The sequence below is a fragment of the Branchiostoma lanceolatum genome, chromosome 7, assembly GCF_035083965.1.
Source record: "Branchiostoma lanceolatum isolate klBraLanc5 chromosome 7, klBraLanc5.hap2, whole genome shotgun sequence".
NCBI classification, from domain to species: domain Eukaryota; kingdom Metazoa; phylum Chordata; class Leptocardii; order Amphioxiformes; family Branchiostomatidae; genus Branchiostoma; species Branchiostoma lanceolatum.
In genome coordinates, this window is record NC_089728.1 from 8,297,427 (window position 1) to 8,315,323 (window position 17,897).

At 42.6% G+C, this 17,897-nt stretch overlaps 2 protein-coding genes across 3 annotated transcripts in view; one reads left to right on the forward strand and one right to left on the reverse strand.

Annotated features, from left to right (window-relative positions):
• Nucleotides 1-298: 298 nt before the first annotated feature.
• Nucleotides 299-5,614, forward strand: LOC136439008 (cytochrome P450 2U1-like). Its single transcript, XM_066434103.1, has 7 exons — nucleotides 299-569; nucleotides 1,726-1,942; nucleotides 2,556-3,100; nucleotides 3,287-3,385; nucleotides 3,491-3,685; nucleotides 4,030-4,156; nucleotides 4,577-5,614. The coding sequence occupies exons 1-7, from the start codon at nucleotides 396-398 to the stop codon at nucleotides 4,759-4,761; spliced, it is 1,542 nt and encodes a 513-aa protein (XP_066290200.1). The 5' UTR covers nucleotides 299-395; the 3' UTR covers nucleotides 4,762-5,614.
• Nucleotides 5,615-9,660: 4,046 nt separating this feature from the next.
• Nucleotides 9,661-17,897, reverse strand: part of LOC136439009 (glycine receptor subunit alphaZ1-like) — a 37,396-nt gene continuing 29,159 nt past the window's right edge. For both annotated transcript variants that reach the window (XM_066434106.1, XM_066434104.1), the window contains 4 exons: nucleotides 17,656-17,853; nucleotides 16,891-17,090; nucleotides 16,360-16,494; nucleotides 9,661-12,142 (listed from right to left, as the gene is read on the reverse strand). In XM_066434106.1, coding sequence (XP_066290203.1) covers nucleotides 11,897-12,142; nucleotides 16,360-16,494; nucleotides 16,891-17,090; nucleotides 17,656-17,853 — 779 coding nt within the window. In that variant the 3' untranslated portion in view covers nucleotides 9,661-11,896. The remainder of the gene's footprint in view (nucleotides 12,143-16,359; nucleotides 16,495-16,890; nucleotides 17,091-17,655; nucleotides 17,854-17,897) is intronic.

Genomic DNA, 17,897 nt, shown 5'->3' on the forward strand with positions numbered 1-17,897 from the left:
TGACGATCAATGGGTTCTACTTGGGCAAAGATCATCGTCCTTATGGTCAACTAGGAGACCCTTGACCTCCACCTCCGAACTTACCATCTGTGAAAAACAGCAGGGGAAGTTCAAGTGTTTATGTCATGGAATTAGACATACCTCAATATAAGACTATTCAATAACTGAGTCTTTGAAACTGTCAAGATCAGTTTGTCAGTAATCAGTGGCAATGGATTTGCCAAAAAAACTGACTTTGCCTTGTTCACACCATCCTGTTATCGACAACCCCTCTTTAAGGTGTGTTGGTACCCCCCTGTTTGCTCTTAAGTGGTATCACCGCCAGAGTTGAGCATAGCAACCTGTAAGAATAACTTGTACTTTTCACTACAACATCTGTACAAAACTTGCCCAGAATGGCCAGTTTATTGGAACTTGTGACGATGGTCCGTTACTTTGTTGATGTGCCGACGTTTCTCGTGGCCGCCTGTACGTGCCTGCTGACTTACCTGTACCTGCAGCGACCCAAGAACCTCCCGCCTGGTCCCTGGGGCTGGCCGCTGCTCGGGAACATCCCCATGTTAGCTAAGGTGAACACTGAGAAAACAACGATTTCCCTATCTGTTTTACCATTAGCTATCGGTTCTATTGGTTTTACTTCAAGACATACAATGTCGTGTTGGGAGTAGATAAATGTTTTGACATAATGTTTTTTTATTCAATATACTTCGACTGCTCGTATGTAGTATTGATACAAATGCAAATACAGCGAGCATGGCAAAGTTAGAATATGCAAATCGTTTAGCCATATTCATATAGCACATTCTACAATGATGCTAGAAAGTTATCACTTGGAGCATAGGTATGCTTCAGCGCCTTAAACCACTGTCACACATTCAGGACCTTCCTTCGACCTTACCACGAGCACTGCCCTAGCCTAGAGTCCAGTCTTGTTAGCTTTAGTCCGCCTCTCATGGTCGTTACTCCGCCAACGGGTAGCGATCGTTAAAAGCGGACTAAAGGATACAAGACTGGACTCCGCAATACCACAATACCCGGCCAAACAAGGTTGGTGGTTGGTTGGTTGGTTGGTTGGTTGGTTGGTTGGTTGGTTGGTTGGTTGGTTGGAAGTTGGTTGGTTTGTTGACCTGTTTGAAGCCATGGCTATCCTTTGCGACAACCGTGTCAGTGAATGGCTTACTTCGAACCGAGGCCGAATGCTTTCGAACCTACTTCCAATCACTCCCAATCATCCCGACCTGTAGCCGCAGGCTGCCGACTCCCTTCAGATCAGACTGATTCCCGACCGACTGTCAACTCTCTTCCGAATTGAAAAAGACATACCTAGTGATTTTTAGAATAGGGGCCGATTACCTATGTTGTACATGTAAGCATCATCGAGAAGTCAAATCGGGGTCAAAGTTAGCATCAACACATTTTCCACTTTTCAGCAGGTGAGTTCGCGTTCAAGTTGCGTGCCGGTTGTGTGAAGGTGCAGTGGTTGGCAAACGTTCAGGTAGTAGTCGCCTCGGTTGACAATGAGTTACAAAGGAATATCGTGAGACATTCGGCACTTCACAGAACGACTGCCAATCACAGCCGACCTTGCTCCCAACCTACTCCCGACCATGGTCTGGGCCTGGGGATGGTTGGGAATGGTCGGGAGGCCATGGTGGCTTAAAAAGTCGCATCAAATCCTTTCAAAATATACATACGTTAACCGTACGGTCATGTTTGTTCTTCCAGTGTGCCTTTGTACCTGCGACCTTCACAGAGCTGTCCAAACAGTACGGTGACGTCATGACTGTGTGGATTGGGCGGGATGTAAACATCGTCGTCAGCGGCTACAAGACCATCCGGAACGCCCTGGTCAAAAGAGCTGACGAATTCTCCAGTCGGAGAATCTTTCCGGTAGTAGCGGAACTACGTGGAGATGGAACTACCGGCCCAACTACAACTAAAGGTGAGGTACATGTAGTTTTCTGTGTAACATATGTTTTACATGTGGTAAATACCGTGGATTTTAGCTCTTTAGTCAAACCTGGCGCGGACAACCACCTGCAGTCACTTCACATTGAAGCAGTTCCGTCCAATTTTACATAATTAAGACCCTCTGCTAAGCTTACCCAACCAGAAATCACTTTTTTGCAGTCCCCAGGGGGCATTCACACCCCACTCAGCTACCACAATGACAAGTGGCACCTAGCCCAGCAGCAGCCATTTTAGATTAAAGATTTCTGCAGGCGTAAGCATGATAACCATCCAACGAGCTGACTTAAGGGTGTTTTACCAGCCACATTCCTACTAAGCAATGAACTTTTCCTCTCAATCTATCTTTCAAGCTGGGCTTTATAATAACTGTCTTACTGTAGAGCGAAGTAATTGGTAACCATAAATACAATGTAGCAATCATCCGGTAAACCAACCAACCTGTCTGGAGCAACCACCTGACCTCAGCAACCACTTTGCTCAGTCTCTTGAGTGGTTGGTGGGACCAGGTTTGACTGTATTATTATATAAACTCTGTATGTAAAGAGAAATAAGAAAGTTCGAGGGATTTTTTTCTTTCTTTCCAGGTGTTCTTTTCGCCGCCTACGGACCAGAATGGAAACACCAGCGTAAGTTTGCCCTGATGACCCTCCGTGACTTCGGCGTCGGCAAGCGGAGTATGGAGGGTAAGATGCGAGAGGAAGCCAACGAGTTAGTCCAAGAAGTTGGGGCGAAAAATGGGCAACCATTTGACATCAAAGAAATGTTGCCAAACGCTGTTTCTAATGTCATTTGCTCCATTGCCTTCGGGAATCGGTTTGAATATGGCGACCCTGACTTCTTGCGGCTGATTGGCCTTCTGAACGCTGCCGTTGAAGGCAAACCATCCAGGGATATTCTTCCAAACATACATCCCGTGTTTCGGCGCCTTCCATTCGGATCACCAGAGCAAGACAAACTAGTCCGCCTCACTTTAGGGCTTCAAGAGTTCTGTGGAGAACAGATAGAAAAACACAGGGAGACCTTTGACCCAAACGACATCCGGGACTTCATCGACGCCTTCCTCCTTGAACAACAGCGGGCTCATGACGAACAGGCACGGGCGCACTTCAGCGACATGGAGCTTCAAGAGGTCGGTTTAACTTCTTCTTGTGTGTAACATGGGTTCAAAGATGCCTAAGATGCATATGTCTTGTTTGAATATCTGAGAAATCACGATGGGTTGATCAAAATGTACTTATCATATGTTAAGCCTTCTACTTCTAGATAGTACGACCGCACGTAAATGAAAACAACTTTTATATGTTGTTACCCTCAGCTACTTTTTGACTTGTTCATCGCCGGAACGGAAACCACATCCACTACCACTCGCTGGGCCTTGCTGTATATGACCTTATACCCCGACATTCAGGAAAAGGCAAGTGTCTACACATTCTACTATTTTATATCACTTATAGTCTTCTGTGAGTAACACACTATATGTTGCACAGTTGAGAAAATGACACCATGTATTCCGCCACAGGTTCACCAGGAGATCGACTCAGTTCTGGGTCAAGCCTCTCCATCCTATGATCATCGGAGCAGCATGCCCTACACAACAGCGACCCTAGCGGAAGTCCAGCGAATCAACACCATCCTACCCCTGAGTGTTCCCCACGCGGCATCCAAGAACACGACACTCAACGGCTACACCATCCCAGCGGACGCCACTCTTTCCGTAAGAGTTTTGTATGAACTATCACTAGGTATTGATCAGAAAATCAAAAGATTGATCATAATGTAAAGTAAAGTAACACACACACACACACACACACAGACACACACACACACTCACTCACACACACACACACACACACACACACACACACACACACACACACACACACATGCACTCACACAGGCACGCATGAACGAACATAAACACATACATACATACATAACGTTACATACATACACAGATAGAGAAAGGGGGAGAGAGAGACAATGTTGCGCAGACGGAGGATTAAGACATAAGTAACGAAATCCCATGACAGCACCACTGTATGACGTCATGTGTTTCAGTTCAACCTGTGGTCCGTGCACATGGACCCTGAGCTGTTCCCGGAGCCGGACAAGTTCAACCCCGACAGGTTCCTGGATCAGAGCGGTAACTTCGTCAAGCATGAAGCGTACATACCGTTTTCCATAGGTCAGTGTAGCATCTTTCTATCTAATGCATGTTAAACTATCTGCACTGAAGGATGTAAGGAGTCAGGATGGGTTTGGTGAGAAACTTTCATGCGAAAAGACCACTGGTGGGTGCCGGGTTGCTAGGAGCCACACCACGCCGCCGTGAGTGGTGCTTACAGAATGGCCGGTGTCACGTGAGGCCACAGGTCATGGCGTCAATGATCACTGTGGCGGAATCAAACTATCGAGTCTAGATAAAGACACTGAGCTGAACTGAAATGAACGTTGGCCTTGAGATATACCCCAATATACCTACATCTACCAAACTACAGGGAAATCAACTATATCAGTATGGTCCATTGCATTATCTAAGGTGACCCGTGATATAACTGATGACTGTTTATGCCATGACATATTGTTTTTCGTTTTGTGTCTCTAGGCCACCGGGTTTGCCTGGGGGAGCAACTGGCAAGGATGGAGGTGTTCCTGCTGTTCGTCTCCTTGATACAGCGTTTCACATTCCACCTGCCAGAGGGCGCTCCAGTGCCTTCCACGGTGGGAGACTTTGGCGGTATCGTCAATGTGCCTTGGCCGTTTGACATGTGCGCCATCCCACGCGAATAATCAACGTAAGGATAACGTTAGACCAGTGTGTAACTGCTACTATCCTCATTGCAAAGCCTTGCTACATTGCACTGTCACCGGTTTGAGAGTTATGCATTTTGAATATAAAGTCTAGATATGATTACAAACCTGCTGAAATTATACGTTGAGAAGCTGTGAACATTCTGCAAGTTCAGTTGATGTAAGATGTTCAGTTGATGTAGAATGTTCGGTTAATGTAGAATCTTTAGTTGATGCAGAAAGTTCAGTTGATGTAAAATATTCAGCTGATTCATATTGTTCATTTGATATGGAATCTTGATTTGATATGGAAAATTCATTTGATGTTAATTTTCAGTTGATGTAGAATGTTCATTTAATGTAACATGTTCAATTGATGTAGAATGTTCAGTTGACGTAGAATTTTTGGTTGATGTAGAGTTTTAGGTTGATGTAGAGTGTTCATTTGATGTGGACTGTCTAGTCGGCGTAGGATGCTCAGTCGGTGTAGAAAGTTCAGTTGGTGTAGAATGTTTTAAAAGTCAGAATTTCGTTGAAAAGATTGCTGAATAATTCTGGAACTGTAACGTCTGTGTTTATACAACGTGGGACCGTTAACGCTTAGGTGGGTAGGCCTGTGCTGGACAGAGGTCCTGTCTGTTTTTTTTCTCTTAATCTTGCCTGTGTTACCCTGTGAGAAACAGTTACTCCATTTTGCTTATCTTAGAGAATAGCAGGTCAAAGGTAACGGGAAGTTCAATCTATCTTAATTCTTATGGTTCATTCCTGTCTGATGTATCTCCCCCACTTTATGTATAGAACGTTTCAATGACACCAATTTGAATAAAAACGAATAGCCTGCAATTTTGCATGATACCATTTGCCAATGTGATCTTCTTCTACCTAGTCAAAGTCAAAGTCATAGATTTTCGTCATCAAAGACTTATCTCACCCCCTCTTCTACATACATCCAACGTCATATGTCAAACAAAAGTAAACTTTACTCAGTAATTAGGTCGCAGTTTTCCCATAGGTGTTTCTAAATAGCACGGAAATTAGACCAAGTAAAAATGAATGCGTAACACTGTACATCAGAATTAATTAACCTCTTGTGTATGCTAAGGGTCAGATGCCGTCTGACCTTTGACACTATTTGACCTAAGTCAAATAGAAGCAAACTTTGCTCAGTGACTAGGTCATAATTTTCCCATGTGTGTTAGTAAAACGGCGCGGGAAATAGACCAAGTACCCCCTTGGGTATACCAAGGGGCAGGTGTCGTCTGACCTTTGACACACATAGATGTAATGGGCCTTGTCAAGATCTAGTCGTGCCAGCAATTAACTTCTGTTGGAAGATGGTGATTGTTGGTATATCACTAATACATCCCACGGTGCAGAAGTTAACAACACAAATCATTTATAACTTCACATGAATTACTTACAAATGGTTCCCCTCGGTTCCTGTAGAATCATCATCCTCCATGCCTATCACTGCCAACTGTCATGTACAATTGCGCTTATCCCTCAAAATGGTACAGTGAATATTGACCGACCGGCCATATATTCATACAGTCCCAGCGTCAAAAGAATGCGAAACTAGGGCAATTCAAATCCCTTTACATCATATTACACTACACTGCGCACATGTTCTAAAGGTAATTCTGTGTCTAATTGATCATTTTGCTTCATGCAATTTTACTGTCACGAAGACAAAATATTTTTGCAATACATAAGCATGTCTCTAAAGTTTTCGGAACTTTCTATTACATGTTGTGACAGTGGTGACACCGTCTTCATATAGCTTCACAGATGACAAATCGACCGTTGTGGAAGTCGAAATTAAATCGTGCCAAGCCAAACGCGTATCTTAAACGTTTAGAATAGGTTGACAACCATGGCTTTGTCATGATTCGATCAATACGGGTCGGTTTTGCAGTGGCTGCTGAAATCTGTCAAAGCATCGGGATGCATCATGTGGTGACGAAAGACCACAAGACAATCCCCGAGGACAATGGTGGTAACGGTACTGTTCCGAAGCCGCACACGAATTGTTGCCGCCCAATTTAGTTGTCACGGGTAATCTATTGTAATTTACTGTAGAATAGCAATATAGTATGATCTTGTATTACATGTATACCTTTTGTTTTACTTCACATTTGTACTTCGACACTGCTGTCAACATGCAATTAGCCTACGGGCATGAATTTGCAATAAAACTTATTATTATTCATTATGTGCTGAATGATACAGATGTATTCTCTGCCGAGTCAATAACAACTGTTGGTCGAAGGAACTTAAGTACAATTCGCGTCGGACCGAAAAATGTCGGACTTTTGATGTTGACGCCTCGTACAGACAATAGGCATGACATCTTAATGAAGGGCTATCTATTCACAACTTAGAAATGTTTACCCATGCATCCATCAATGTCCTACTTGATCACTCTACTGTACAGATTCCATTTTGTCGCATTGCCTTCGACTTTTTTTCATTTTTCTAGACGTCTAAGCAGTCGGTGCGGGATATAATACTAGACTGACATTATTGATAGAAAGACCGAGATTGAGAGGACACGGTGATGTTGATTGAGATGAGGTTGATTAGAACTTAGTGGCACTACACAGCGTGATTCCGTTTCTAAAAGGCGTCGCTTTAGAAGAAAAGTTCAAAAGTGTTATGGGACCACCTTTAGGGCTATACAGAAAGGTCATGCTCTTTGACTACGTGCGTTTGGAACTTTGCATTCGAGGTCACAACTTGATGACCTGCAGAGACCTTCGAGGGAAGGTCATGCACATTCGATAAATAACCATGATGATTTCTGCCGAAACCGTATGTTATCGCCTAACCGTTTGGAACGTTGATCAATTTTTAATGCTGGATCAGGTTTATGTTAAAGTTTGCACGGCAGTTTTGTGGGGAGGATTTGTGCATATCATCCTAACCTCAAAGAGGTCAAGCGCAACTCGACCGAAAATCGATCAAATCGTATTTCAAAACCATAACCATACTTCAGCTGAGACCGTTTACTTTCGGCTAATGCCTCATTTCATGTTATCTAATATCAATATTCGCACTTTGGCATTTCAAGGTTGGAGTCTCGGAGTCATTCATTCGAACGGCAAAAACAATGTCATGACTTTGTCTCGATGTAATATTTATTTGGGTGCAATAAAAAGTATATCATGCCACATATCTCTATCATAGACAGGCCATGTAACCGTGTATAGCCGTTATGTTATTGTAACGACATTGTTCAAAGATCGTCGCTAGTAAACAATCTTTCAGTGGCTTAGGTAATTTTTTAGTTGAGAATGCAAAAGTTGAACTGTGGAGAAGGTGCTGTAGGAGCTATCTCCATGGATGAACTCTGCAGAGCTCCTCTACGGAGGTTGCTCGTATAGCCCCTAAAACACTCAGTGTCTTGCCGACTATATTTCATTCCTTCCACTAGTACGTTTAGGGTGAGAATGAATGTTTCGTTCCCGTCGCATCGTCTTGATGTGAAGGGTCTTTCCATTTTGGCCCTCGGGAGTTTTATGGAGACTTTGTGTTGATATTTCAGCTATCGTGCTGGCATCTTCGTGCAGGTCCAGGCTCAGTGGTTGGGCACCGGACCAATTAACAAGATGGGAACCCAACCACACATGTACAGCCTAGATATCTGTCGTGCTTTTCATCGTGATTACACTGCAGCAGCTGTGCCATGTATTCATCCGCCTGAACACATGAAAGTGATGATAGTGAAAGTGGACTGTGCTACTTACTACGTACTACTAAATGAACACTAAGTATGTACGGCCTAAATTAGCTTCGAGGGTAACATAGCTATCGTTGTGGATGTGGTGTTCAAATGACCAATCCATGTGAAGCCTGAACATGCTTTTAAATGACTGTTAAGTTGTACGGACATTGGGTATGTTTCATATTATATAGATCTTTACTGTAACAGTTGTTGTTGTCCAGTATGCTTACACTACCATAAAATAGGTGTCATCGGGGTCACATTCACCAACTGGGGCCCGGGCTGTTTGCCTAAACTAGAAATTAAGAAATCAATAAATATGCGCAAGCTATGCTCTTAAATACTTGTTTGTAATACGTTTGGTGTGTTTTGTCATCTTTTATATCATACTTTCCGTTCTCCAAGACAGCCCGGCCAGGCCTAAGATTGGAAATATGACCCTGGCATAAGAAGCGAACGACTATATCGAAGATGATGTCATCAGGTCTAGGACAATTACAGTAAATCAATGTTATCTGTATTCACTTCACGAAGATATATCTCAGTCCTCTATTTGCATGTGTAAACCTGTTAGCATAGTATGCTTAGCGATGAATGAATATTGATACGGTTATATGATGTTATCCTTTTTTTCCCTCAGGCTGAAAATCGCAAGACTGCCTAGGCTGCCGTACTTGGATGCCAACGGGCTCTATTGAATAGAATATCCAATGCTGTCTCAGGTTTTCATTCAATATCACAACCCAGCAATTTCTAGTCAGCGTTATGTGATACTGAAACAAATTCAAACTACCATCTGCGATTCCGAATCAATTTCTGTTTTTGCTTCTATTGCACCGATTGAAGCTAATAGAAACACTGGTATTGTGTTGCCATGAAAGCTGATATGAACGTGGCGGGACATGGTGAAATATAATTCATAGCTTGTTTTAAAGCCAAGAAATGAAACTGGCCGAACCTAGTGGGAAATAGGAACCGCGGGTGTGTGCAGAGGTGGCGGTTAAGTCTGAAATGATATTGACTGCAGGCGACCAGAGGCAGACAAGGTCTCAGACACTGTAGGAATCAGGAAAGAAAGTGACTTAAGCTGATATAAACGAGTAAAACGATCGCGAAGTTCAAACTTTCGCTTCCCCATTAAGCAATTTTCGCGAAGTTATAACAAAGCCTAAAGATTAACTGTCACACATGGTTTATTTGTGTACAAACTTACAATAGATTCGTTTTTCTATTAGTACTTCAGAAGTATGTGTCGAAGCTTGTGGTGATATACCTGCATTGATTTATAACGTTAGTTATTCCGTGATAAATGTTTAACGGAGCGATTTGTTGGGACTACAAAATACCTGAAGTGAGCGAATCCCTAGCGGTTGGTCTCATGTGTGTAGACGTCGTAGCTACATTATCCTTTGATATTCTAAATCATGATGTGCGACAAATTGATTTCCAAATGGATGGAAACTTCTTCAAAACCGGCTTAGTCTTTGATGATAAGCTCTGTTAGCCATGGGGTCGAAACAGCTATCTCGCAGCGTCATGTTTCAGAGGATTATTTCTTAAAATAATGAGTGAGTCATCGATATAAGCCGTGAATTTACAAGCAGCTAGTGTTGTAGTGTGAATTTCTGTGATGTATCAAAAACACTGGGGACAGTCAATTTGCCGTTGTACATAGATTCTACCAATCTATAGATCTAAAATGCGACAAAGTCACCTTTGTGATGATATACTAGATAGTTATGGGAGAGAAATCAACAAGTTGTAATAGAAAGCAGATGGTAAAATTTCATTTCGGTAATACAAACTAGTTTGGTTCATAGGATCTAGGAGAAGAGACAGGCGAAAACGCACCTGAATGTTTAAATCTACATATGTCAGTGAATCATGTAATAAAATGTTGCTAACCTCAAATCCAACACAAGCTACCCTTATTATTGACAGGTATACTTACTTAGCCAATGAATGATGTGTGTTATCATATTTTCCGTTTATTTGTATGGGCTAAGTCCTTAGAAGAAAAAGCCTACTTACTCTGTCCTCTAAAACTCATGTATGTAGTTCAGGCGACATTCTCGCTTATAATAACATACATGTGTCAACATCAGAAATGTGTATTATCTATCCTGTAAAAAATCCGATCATGTCCCAACCAGTCTGAATCAGTTCGTCAAGCGACTTCTAAAAAGACTTTCAAAACGCAACCATCAATAATCATAAGTCTGTACTTCTTTTGATCCATTCCAAATCAAAGTTAGGCCTGTCTTGGTGATCGGATCAAATGCCAGATATAAGCTTTATAACCTACAGTTAAACCTGCTCAACCCAGAGGAATTATTAGAGAAATCAATAATTGCCTTGATATTCTTGTCCTCGGCATCACATAGAGTTTCCAGTTCGGTAATTCGTGCTACAAAGTCAAGTCAAGTCGAATATGAAAGAAATCTTCGCGCCTGTTGAAAGCACTCTATCTTGTTGTGATGCCTCCCTTGGGCAAGCTTGCAGTGAGGAGTCTCATGTGAGGAGACTTCTAAGTCTTCTTCGTGCCGGTAAGACGGGTAAAGTGTTGCTGTCTATTCCAGGATGTGGACGTTTGGCAATCAATATGTACAAACACTTGCTGATCCTGATCGCAAGGTCTTCTCCAAGCTAGCGCTGTCCCAGTAGCGGTGGCGGGATTCGCAACATCATTCAGTTGTCGACGCAAAACGCCCCAACATCTGCCGACAGACGATAACGTTAATGGAAGCGTCTCCTCCATCGGAAGATCTTGTCGCTGCGATTGTTCCGTTGTAACGTTCGCATGCCAACCGCTGGGCCTGAAACGATGTTGTCCTACAAACATGCTTTCTAAAATACTATTTAGATTTAAAATTCATCTCTGCACAAGGCCGCGTTGGTGCTGAATAGTCTCTTCAAGTTCCACGCATGTAGAACCAGGAGCGAAATGGTTCGAGTCTCTTCAATCCATCAGTGCTATTTGACGTTTCCAAACTAATATCTAATGCTCCCGCAATAAGTCTTAAATTTGTCTCCGTATATCATATCAGACAGTGTCAATAAGTCCATTTGTATTAATAGGTTTTGAGAATACGGTGGAACTGAATGCAGATCACATGAAGAAGTTTTCTTGCATCGCTCCCTTGCTCAGGTGGCCACGGCTGAAAAACGGCGGGTATCAGCGGACAGATGTCGTTTTTCTAACGTGTTCCCTTCCAGTAACTTTTTTGCTTTGTCTTTTTCACTTTAATCTAATTGCCGAAACTTCTTGTACCAGAAAATGAAATGAAATTTAGTCCTTTTTTGTGCATAAAGTGTACACTACACTTCAATTTCACAACTGTGCCCACGCAAATGTATTCATGGGGCCAATCTCATAGTGGCATTTTCTCTGGCTTACCCGAGAAAAGGTGTTTATGTCTGAACAATATAATTGTATGTCACCCAGTACATGATATTGAACAACAAAAATGCAAGTGGGAATCCCCATCTACAGATGTGGTCGATGGTGTCTGCCACGTTACTTCCCCCGGTTGTTGTTAGAACTGTGTCCTCGGCATTGTTCTCGGGGTGTGAGTTCGAGTTCGTGGGAAGAGAATTGGCGTTGGAATTCCTTTTCGTCGTCGCTGGTCTGATGTAGCGTTTTAAGGCTTTGGCTTCCTGTAAAGTTAAAGGAACATCCCTTAGTTTAAGACGGTTAAGTAATGGTGAGGAGACTAATAAACTGTCTACTAAGTACCGACTACCAAGACTAAGTATCTTATACTACCTGAGAGCAAGAAATCATCATGCCTTCAAGTACCACAGTTACCAACCCAGGACTGAGTGACTTTTTTTCCCATAGCTATCGTAGAGTGGAACTCGTTGCCACCAAGTATCTTGGGGGCCTCCCAGCAGCTAGAATTAGGTGTGCCAGTATGTAAGTGCAATATAAGCAGCTGCTGCCGCTTGCCTGCCTGCGAAGCTGGTGTGCTATGCTGAAGAGCAATTATACTGGCTATGCAGAAAGAGTTACAGGGACCAAGACTACAGTTCCCCACTTTTGGCCCGGCCCCAAACACACCGTCGAGTACAGTGACTGAAGAACCGGACACGCCACGTTTTCATGGAGAGCCGCGGCTATGACATGTTATATTGGGGTCGAACTATGGGACCGGTCTAACGACTGCTTTGATGGAAGACATCCAGGCAAACCGTCCTCGAAACAAACTGGACGCGCTGGAGTGGCTGATAGATTAGGTGGCATTGGCACGTATTTATTTGGTTGACATTCAAAATGCTGTGACTAATATTTGGACTTGACTTCTGTCCTTCCTTGTCTTCACTTGTTAAGTAAGAATGACAGAATTAGGACTTTATTACTTCCTGTTTTTGGTCTCCGGTAACATTAATCACCTTCTCAATTCTACCTGCAGCCTTTGAATCATAGTCTTCACTCGCATGAATTAATCCCTTCCATATGGTAGTATGGTAAACGCATAACTGCCTTACATTATTGCATTTCCCTATTTATAATGCTCATGACATACCACTGATAACTCGTTACACTTGATGACGTACTTTGATTTAAAGATCTAAACCATCATAACGCATTAGCAACATGTAGTCAACTCTGATTCTATTATCCCATGGCCTACCAACCTGACAAATCTATCAACGGACTCTTATTATTACACATTTCGGTGTCTCAATACTACAATAAAGCTTTTGCCTCAGATGGGATGTCGGTCCAGTAAAACTTTCCCCTGACCTGCTTTGATTTATAGTAGGTGGATGCAATCTGAAATGAATAAAGTCTATATATCTATATCTATATCTCTCTGTCTATTTGTCTGTCTCTCTCTCTCTCTCTCTCTGCTCGTCTCTCTCTATACGCCACATGGTAATTTGCAGCCCGGAAGTCTTCCTAGTTTCTCTTAAAGGTGTCAAGGTGGAGGAAGGTGCGACAATGGTGTCGGTTGAATGAAATGCGGTCAGCAGGTTTCAATTTTGAAAGACCGACCGCTAGACCAAAAGAGATTCAACATGTGCATATGGTCATGGATGATTGATGTTTTTCAAGGACTCCACATTGATTTTGACATATTGGGCTAGTTGGCGAATGGTTATGTGACGTTCCACCAATTTGAGAAACCTATGGCCGCCTGGTATTCATCTGCCCCCATCATAAAACCTTACCCCACCTTTGCACCTGTAAAATTTAAAAAGGTATAGCAGAAGTAGTAAAATTAAATGAAATTCATAACCTCTAGTTATGAGGTCAGTGCAATTTAATGCTAAGAGGTTTCAAACATGTTTTGTCACGGGTGTGCGATTTTATTAGTTTTTTCCAAGAACACGCTAAAAGAAGTAATTAAAGGCAGGGTAGGGCTAACGTGGTGGAGCTGATTCCAAGGGAGTCTGAGCCCTGGTCCAATATACGGCCCAATTCCCCAGAGGCGTGTCCTCGTTTTTCAAAATTGGAACACTGGCAGCCAATATTGTCGACAGCGAGGTTGTTATTTTAATCCGCGACAACGGTGCCTTGGTTACATTGCCTGGAGGGATGCTAAATAATTGGTTGCGAACCGAATCGTGATAAGTAAGATCTTGTTACCCTCTCCCTTCTAAACAATGTTTATACATGAAATCTTTATTGACACAACAAACGTACAGCGACTTTCGTAAGGTCTTCTACAACTATGCATGCAAACAACAAACAATGGGATACAAAATGATCAAACTACGTATATGAATACTTTAACATGTCGAGTTTAACCTATCACTTACACTACTAGCTCTAAGATCTAAACATTTTTTATATATTTACCTATCTGTGCACAGTAAGGGTTGTCTCTTTCTAGAATGTATCTGAATTTATCTATAGAATGTAATGTAGCAGTTCTGTTGAGCAAGCGGAAAGAAGGTTGAACAGCTTTGAGCGTTTATCATCATATCGTTTTATATATGAAGTGGTCCACGCCCGCCAACGACTTCAACGCAGATAGATCACAACGTGTAAATTCTCCAGTTCTCTTTGTGGAAATTGAAGAAAGCGAAGGTATTGACTTGGACTTAACAAACGTTCCATAATTGAAAAGGTGTTGATGAATTGGGGTCAAAGCGGACAACGGAAAGCTTATAATGTGCTAGGAGCCCGGCACCATATACAATTACTTGCAATAGAAATAGTGATTTGTCTTTTTATAGATTTTGTATTTTCTCATTGAACGTACATGAGATACTTGCCCCTCGGACAATAGTCAAGTCAGATGGAGCATTTTTAGGCGCCTGTGCGGTCTAAAAGATGGCATCGATTTTAGCCTTCGTTTCTGATCAGAGCCGTTCAAATAAATCTGTAGATATAAGAATACTTTTAGTGCCTATCCTCTCAGGGAACTGATCTGCGCTCCGCGTTGAAAGCTTTAAAGATCCCACAGGTGCTTCCTAGAGTTAAGAAAGCAATTGAGACGTAGCAGGGGCATCATCTCAAAGGAAATTGTCAGACGTTTATATCTGGCTGCGTTCGGATTTTCACAGCTTATTATGTAGGTTTGTGGTTCCGGCAACGACTTTGTGCGATGCGCTATCGGCGAAAAGGAGTAACAAGACTCATGGTATCTGACAGCCGATAACATTAGGCTCATGCGAGGGAGAATGAACATATCTGAAGGCATGCCTTGCTGCTGTATGACTTTAATGGTTCTGAATACGATCAGGAATCAATGAATGTGCCAGCAGTAGTCAATCAGTGAAACGTGCCCAATGACCAGTTGCTGGGTTCATTTCAAACATGCCATATTCGCTGCCTGTCTTTCCTCTGTATAGATATTTGCTGTCATGCAACAGCTGTTTCTTCAATAAATTCTAAGTATGTTGTCAATTAACATGCTAATGAGCTTCTCATGCGTCAGGAATTATTCCACACGAGTTGGGTACTAGCGTAAGCTTCCTGGAGAATTAGAAAGAATGAAAGACCTCCATTGTACATTCATGTTTCGAAGGGTTTACAGGTTGTCTACCTCTGACTCAACAAATATGTAACAAACATGTACAGGAAAGTATATATAGAATAAGCTAACTGTTAGATCGTTTTTAGAACCGGGATTGGTTGGCTCATGATAAATGGTGAATACATTCCAGCTGTGACGTTGAAGGTTGTATGTAACGGGAGATTCGCATGACCTTGCAGAAGCAGGCCAACAGTTCGTACATCACCTGTCGTAAAGAAACAGGCTATTTGCAACATCTTTGTGACTAAAAAGTTGTGGCCCTCACCCGGAGATACATGGCTCTGAATGATCATTCATTTTTGCAGGCGACGTCCCCATAAAAATCAGTGGGTAAGAGGTGAGAAAAACAAGGATATAGGATGAGCTAGAACTTTGATTATAGCTGTGTAGTGTTTTAGTACTCCACACGCCATGAAGTCTGCAAATAGTTTGTGAAGATGTAAGGACTCCCATTGGAACTGCAACTCAACCGGAAAGCTCAATTGCCCATGGTTTTCCCTTTATCTAACCTAACGTTGATATTGATTTTCGAAAGGCTGTCACCTGCAAGGAAACGACCACGATGATTTGAGTTTTGGTGGACATTAGAGAAGGCTTTATCGTTTGCAGTCACGCACCAAGATATAAGGAATGCCCCTTTTTTCCGGGTGAGGCCGCGAACTTTTCCCAAGATTTCTCATAAGGAGGCTTTATTCCTTTGAAACAAACAAAATGTCGCATTCATATGTTACATGAAATTATGACCTTTGGAAAATGCCGACGGTAAAAAGTTATTGCGTCCAAGGAACATTGCTGACCCCAGCCTTCCAATAATGTGGACTTGAGATAACATCATGGCCTTGGAGCAATGATTCGGACACCAGCACTTAGATGTGCGTGACTTACTTTCAGTGTTCTTGATATGTAGTTGACGGCGGCGTATTCTATCAGTGCGAGGAACACGAAGAGTTGGCACACTAATAACCAGACGTCCACGGCACGCACATATGATACCTCGGGCATTGGAATCGGTCTGCCGCTCTGAAAAGAAGACAAAACACAGTGAGGGACTAATTTGTTTTCCAGCACGAATGTCTACTTGGAACCCATATAATGTCTCCTATATCAAATTGGCCTCCATGTAGTGTTGGTAATGTTAGGTCAAGATACCTATCAAAATGTATTGCCTAAAAGTCTCAAAGGGCCCTTACATGTTGAATGGGGTGTGACCTGGGACAAGGAGAAGATATTAGTTCTAGTTGGAAACTTGCTGTGTTTGAATAACTGTTTCTTTCATGTACTGAAGTACCAAATGTTTTCTAAACTCATTTACTACTCCATGTCCATCTGGCGTTGATTTAATCGTGTTTTCGTTTTCAATTTGTTCAGAAATCGCTGTGGTATGTACAAGAAAATAATGTATTTTGTTTTGTCCACCTGTGTGATCATGGTGAGAACAGTGGTGACTCCCAGCGCGGTTCTGGCCGGTGAAGACTCGATGTTGATCCAGAAGGAGACCCAGGACATGGCCACGATGCTGATGGACGGGATGTAGATCTGCAGCATGTGGTACGACAGGCGCCGCCTCAAGCTAAACCTTAGCTCCGCCGTGGTGAACACCAGGTCACCATCTGCCACTGCAGGCACGGACAAACGTTTCATTTTTACCGTTTATCATCATCTTGTTCATACCCTCTAGGGCGGCGACCTTGCTGTGAGTGCACTGTGACCTAAAGTTTCACCGAGCTCAAAATGAATCTTATAAATAAGAAACAATATTTCTATTTTTTACGCTTTGTGTGTTTTGTTGTCTCTTCCGTCATACTTTTACATTTTTCATGATATTCCAATGATTATAAAGTAAAGGGTTGCACAAATCAAATTTAGATTCCAGCGAGCTAGGTCGCAGTGGAAGTCGACATTGACAGCGGGATCGTCAATGTGTGTCTCAACTAAACTTTTGTATGAAACCGTTATAGTGCGGTACTGAACTTAAAATATGATTACCATGTCATTGAGCCCTGTCTGTACTGTATAAACACTGTTTATAACACAATTTCTCGTTCGTTGACCAGTGCTGCTGGTGGAGGTTGCTCTCCACAACGGAGGGTATGACTATTGGGCCGATGTTTGGTCAGGCTAAGTAGAATTACCTACAATGTACATGTAGCTATCAATAATCTAAAAGAAATGAAAAAATACCCATGAGGAGGCCAAAGACACAATCTTCGGGTTTTCTGACAGCCAACTCGTCTGTGCCGTTCTGGCACTTCCCGCCAAAATAGTTACACGTCCGACACTGTTCCGTGGTGATCTTTTCTACACTGGTACACTGGGCTCGGAGGCAATTCTCTGACTCCCGATAATCACAGGTGACCCCCTGGTACACACAGATCAGCTCTGGAATGGAAAAAATGATGATTATGTGAGGTTTTGTCCGGTAG

What these genes read in the sequence shown, in the direction of transcription:
- LOC136439008 (XM_066434103.1), top strand. Translation starts at nt 396, where the DNA reads ATGGCCAGTTTATTGGAACTTGTGACGATGGTCCGTTACTTTGTTGAT. An exon ending in GCGACATGGAGCTTCAAGAG is followed by an intron (nt 3,101 to 3,286) that starts GTCGGTTTAACT and finishes TGTTACCCTCAG; the next exon opens with CTACTTTTTGACTTGTTCAT. An exon ending in CAGCGGACGCCACTCTTTCC is followed by an intron (nt 3,686 to 4,029) that starts GTAAGAGTTTTG and finishes CATGTGTTTCAG; the next exon opens with TTCAACCTGTGGTCCGTGCA.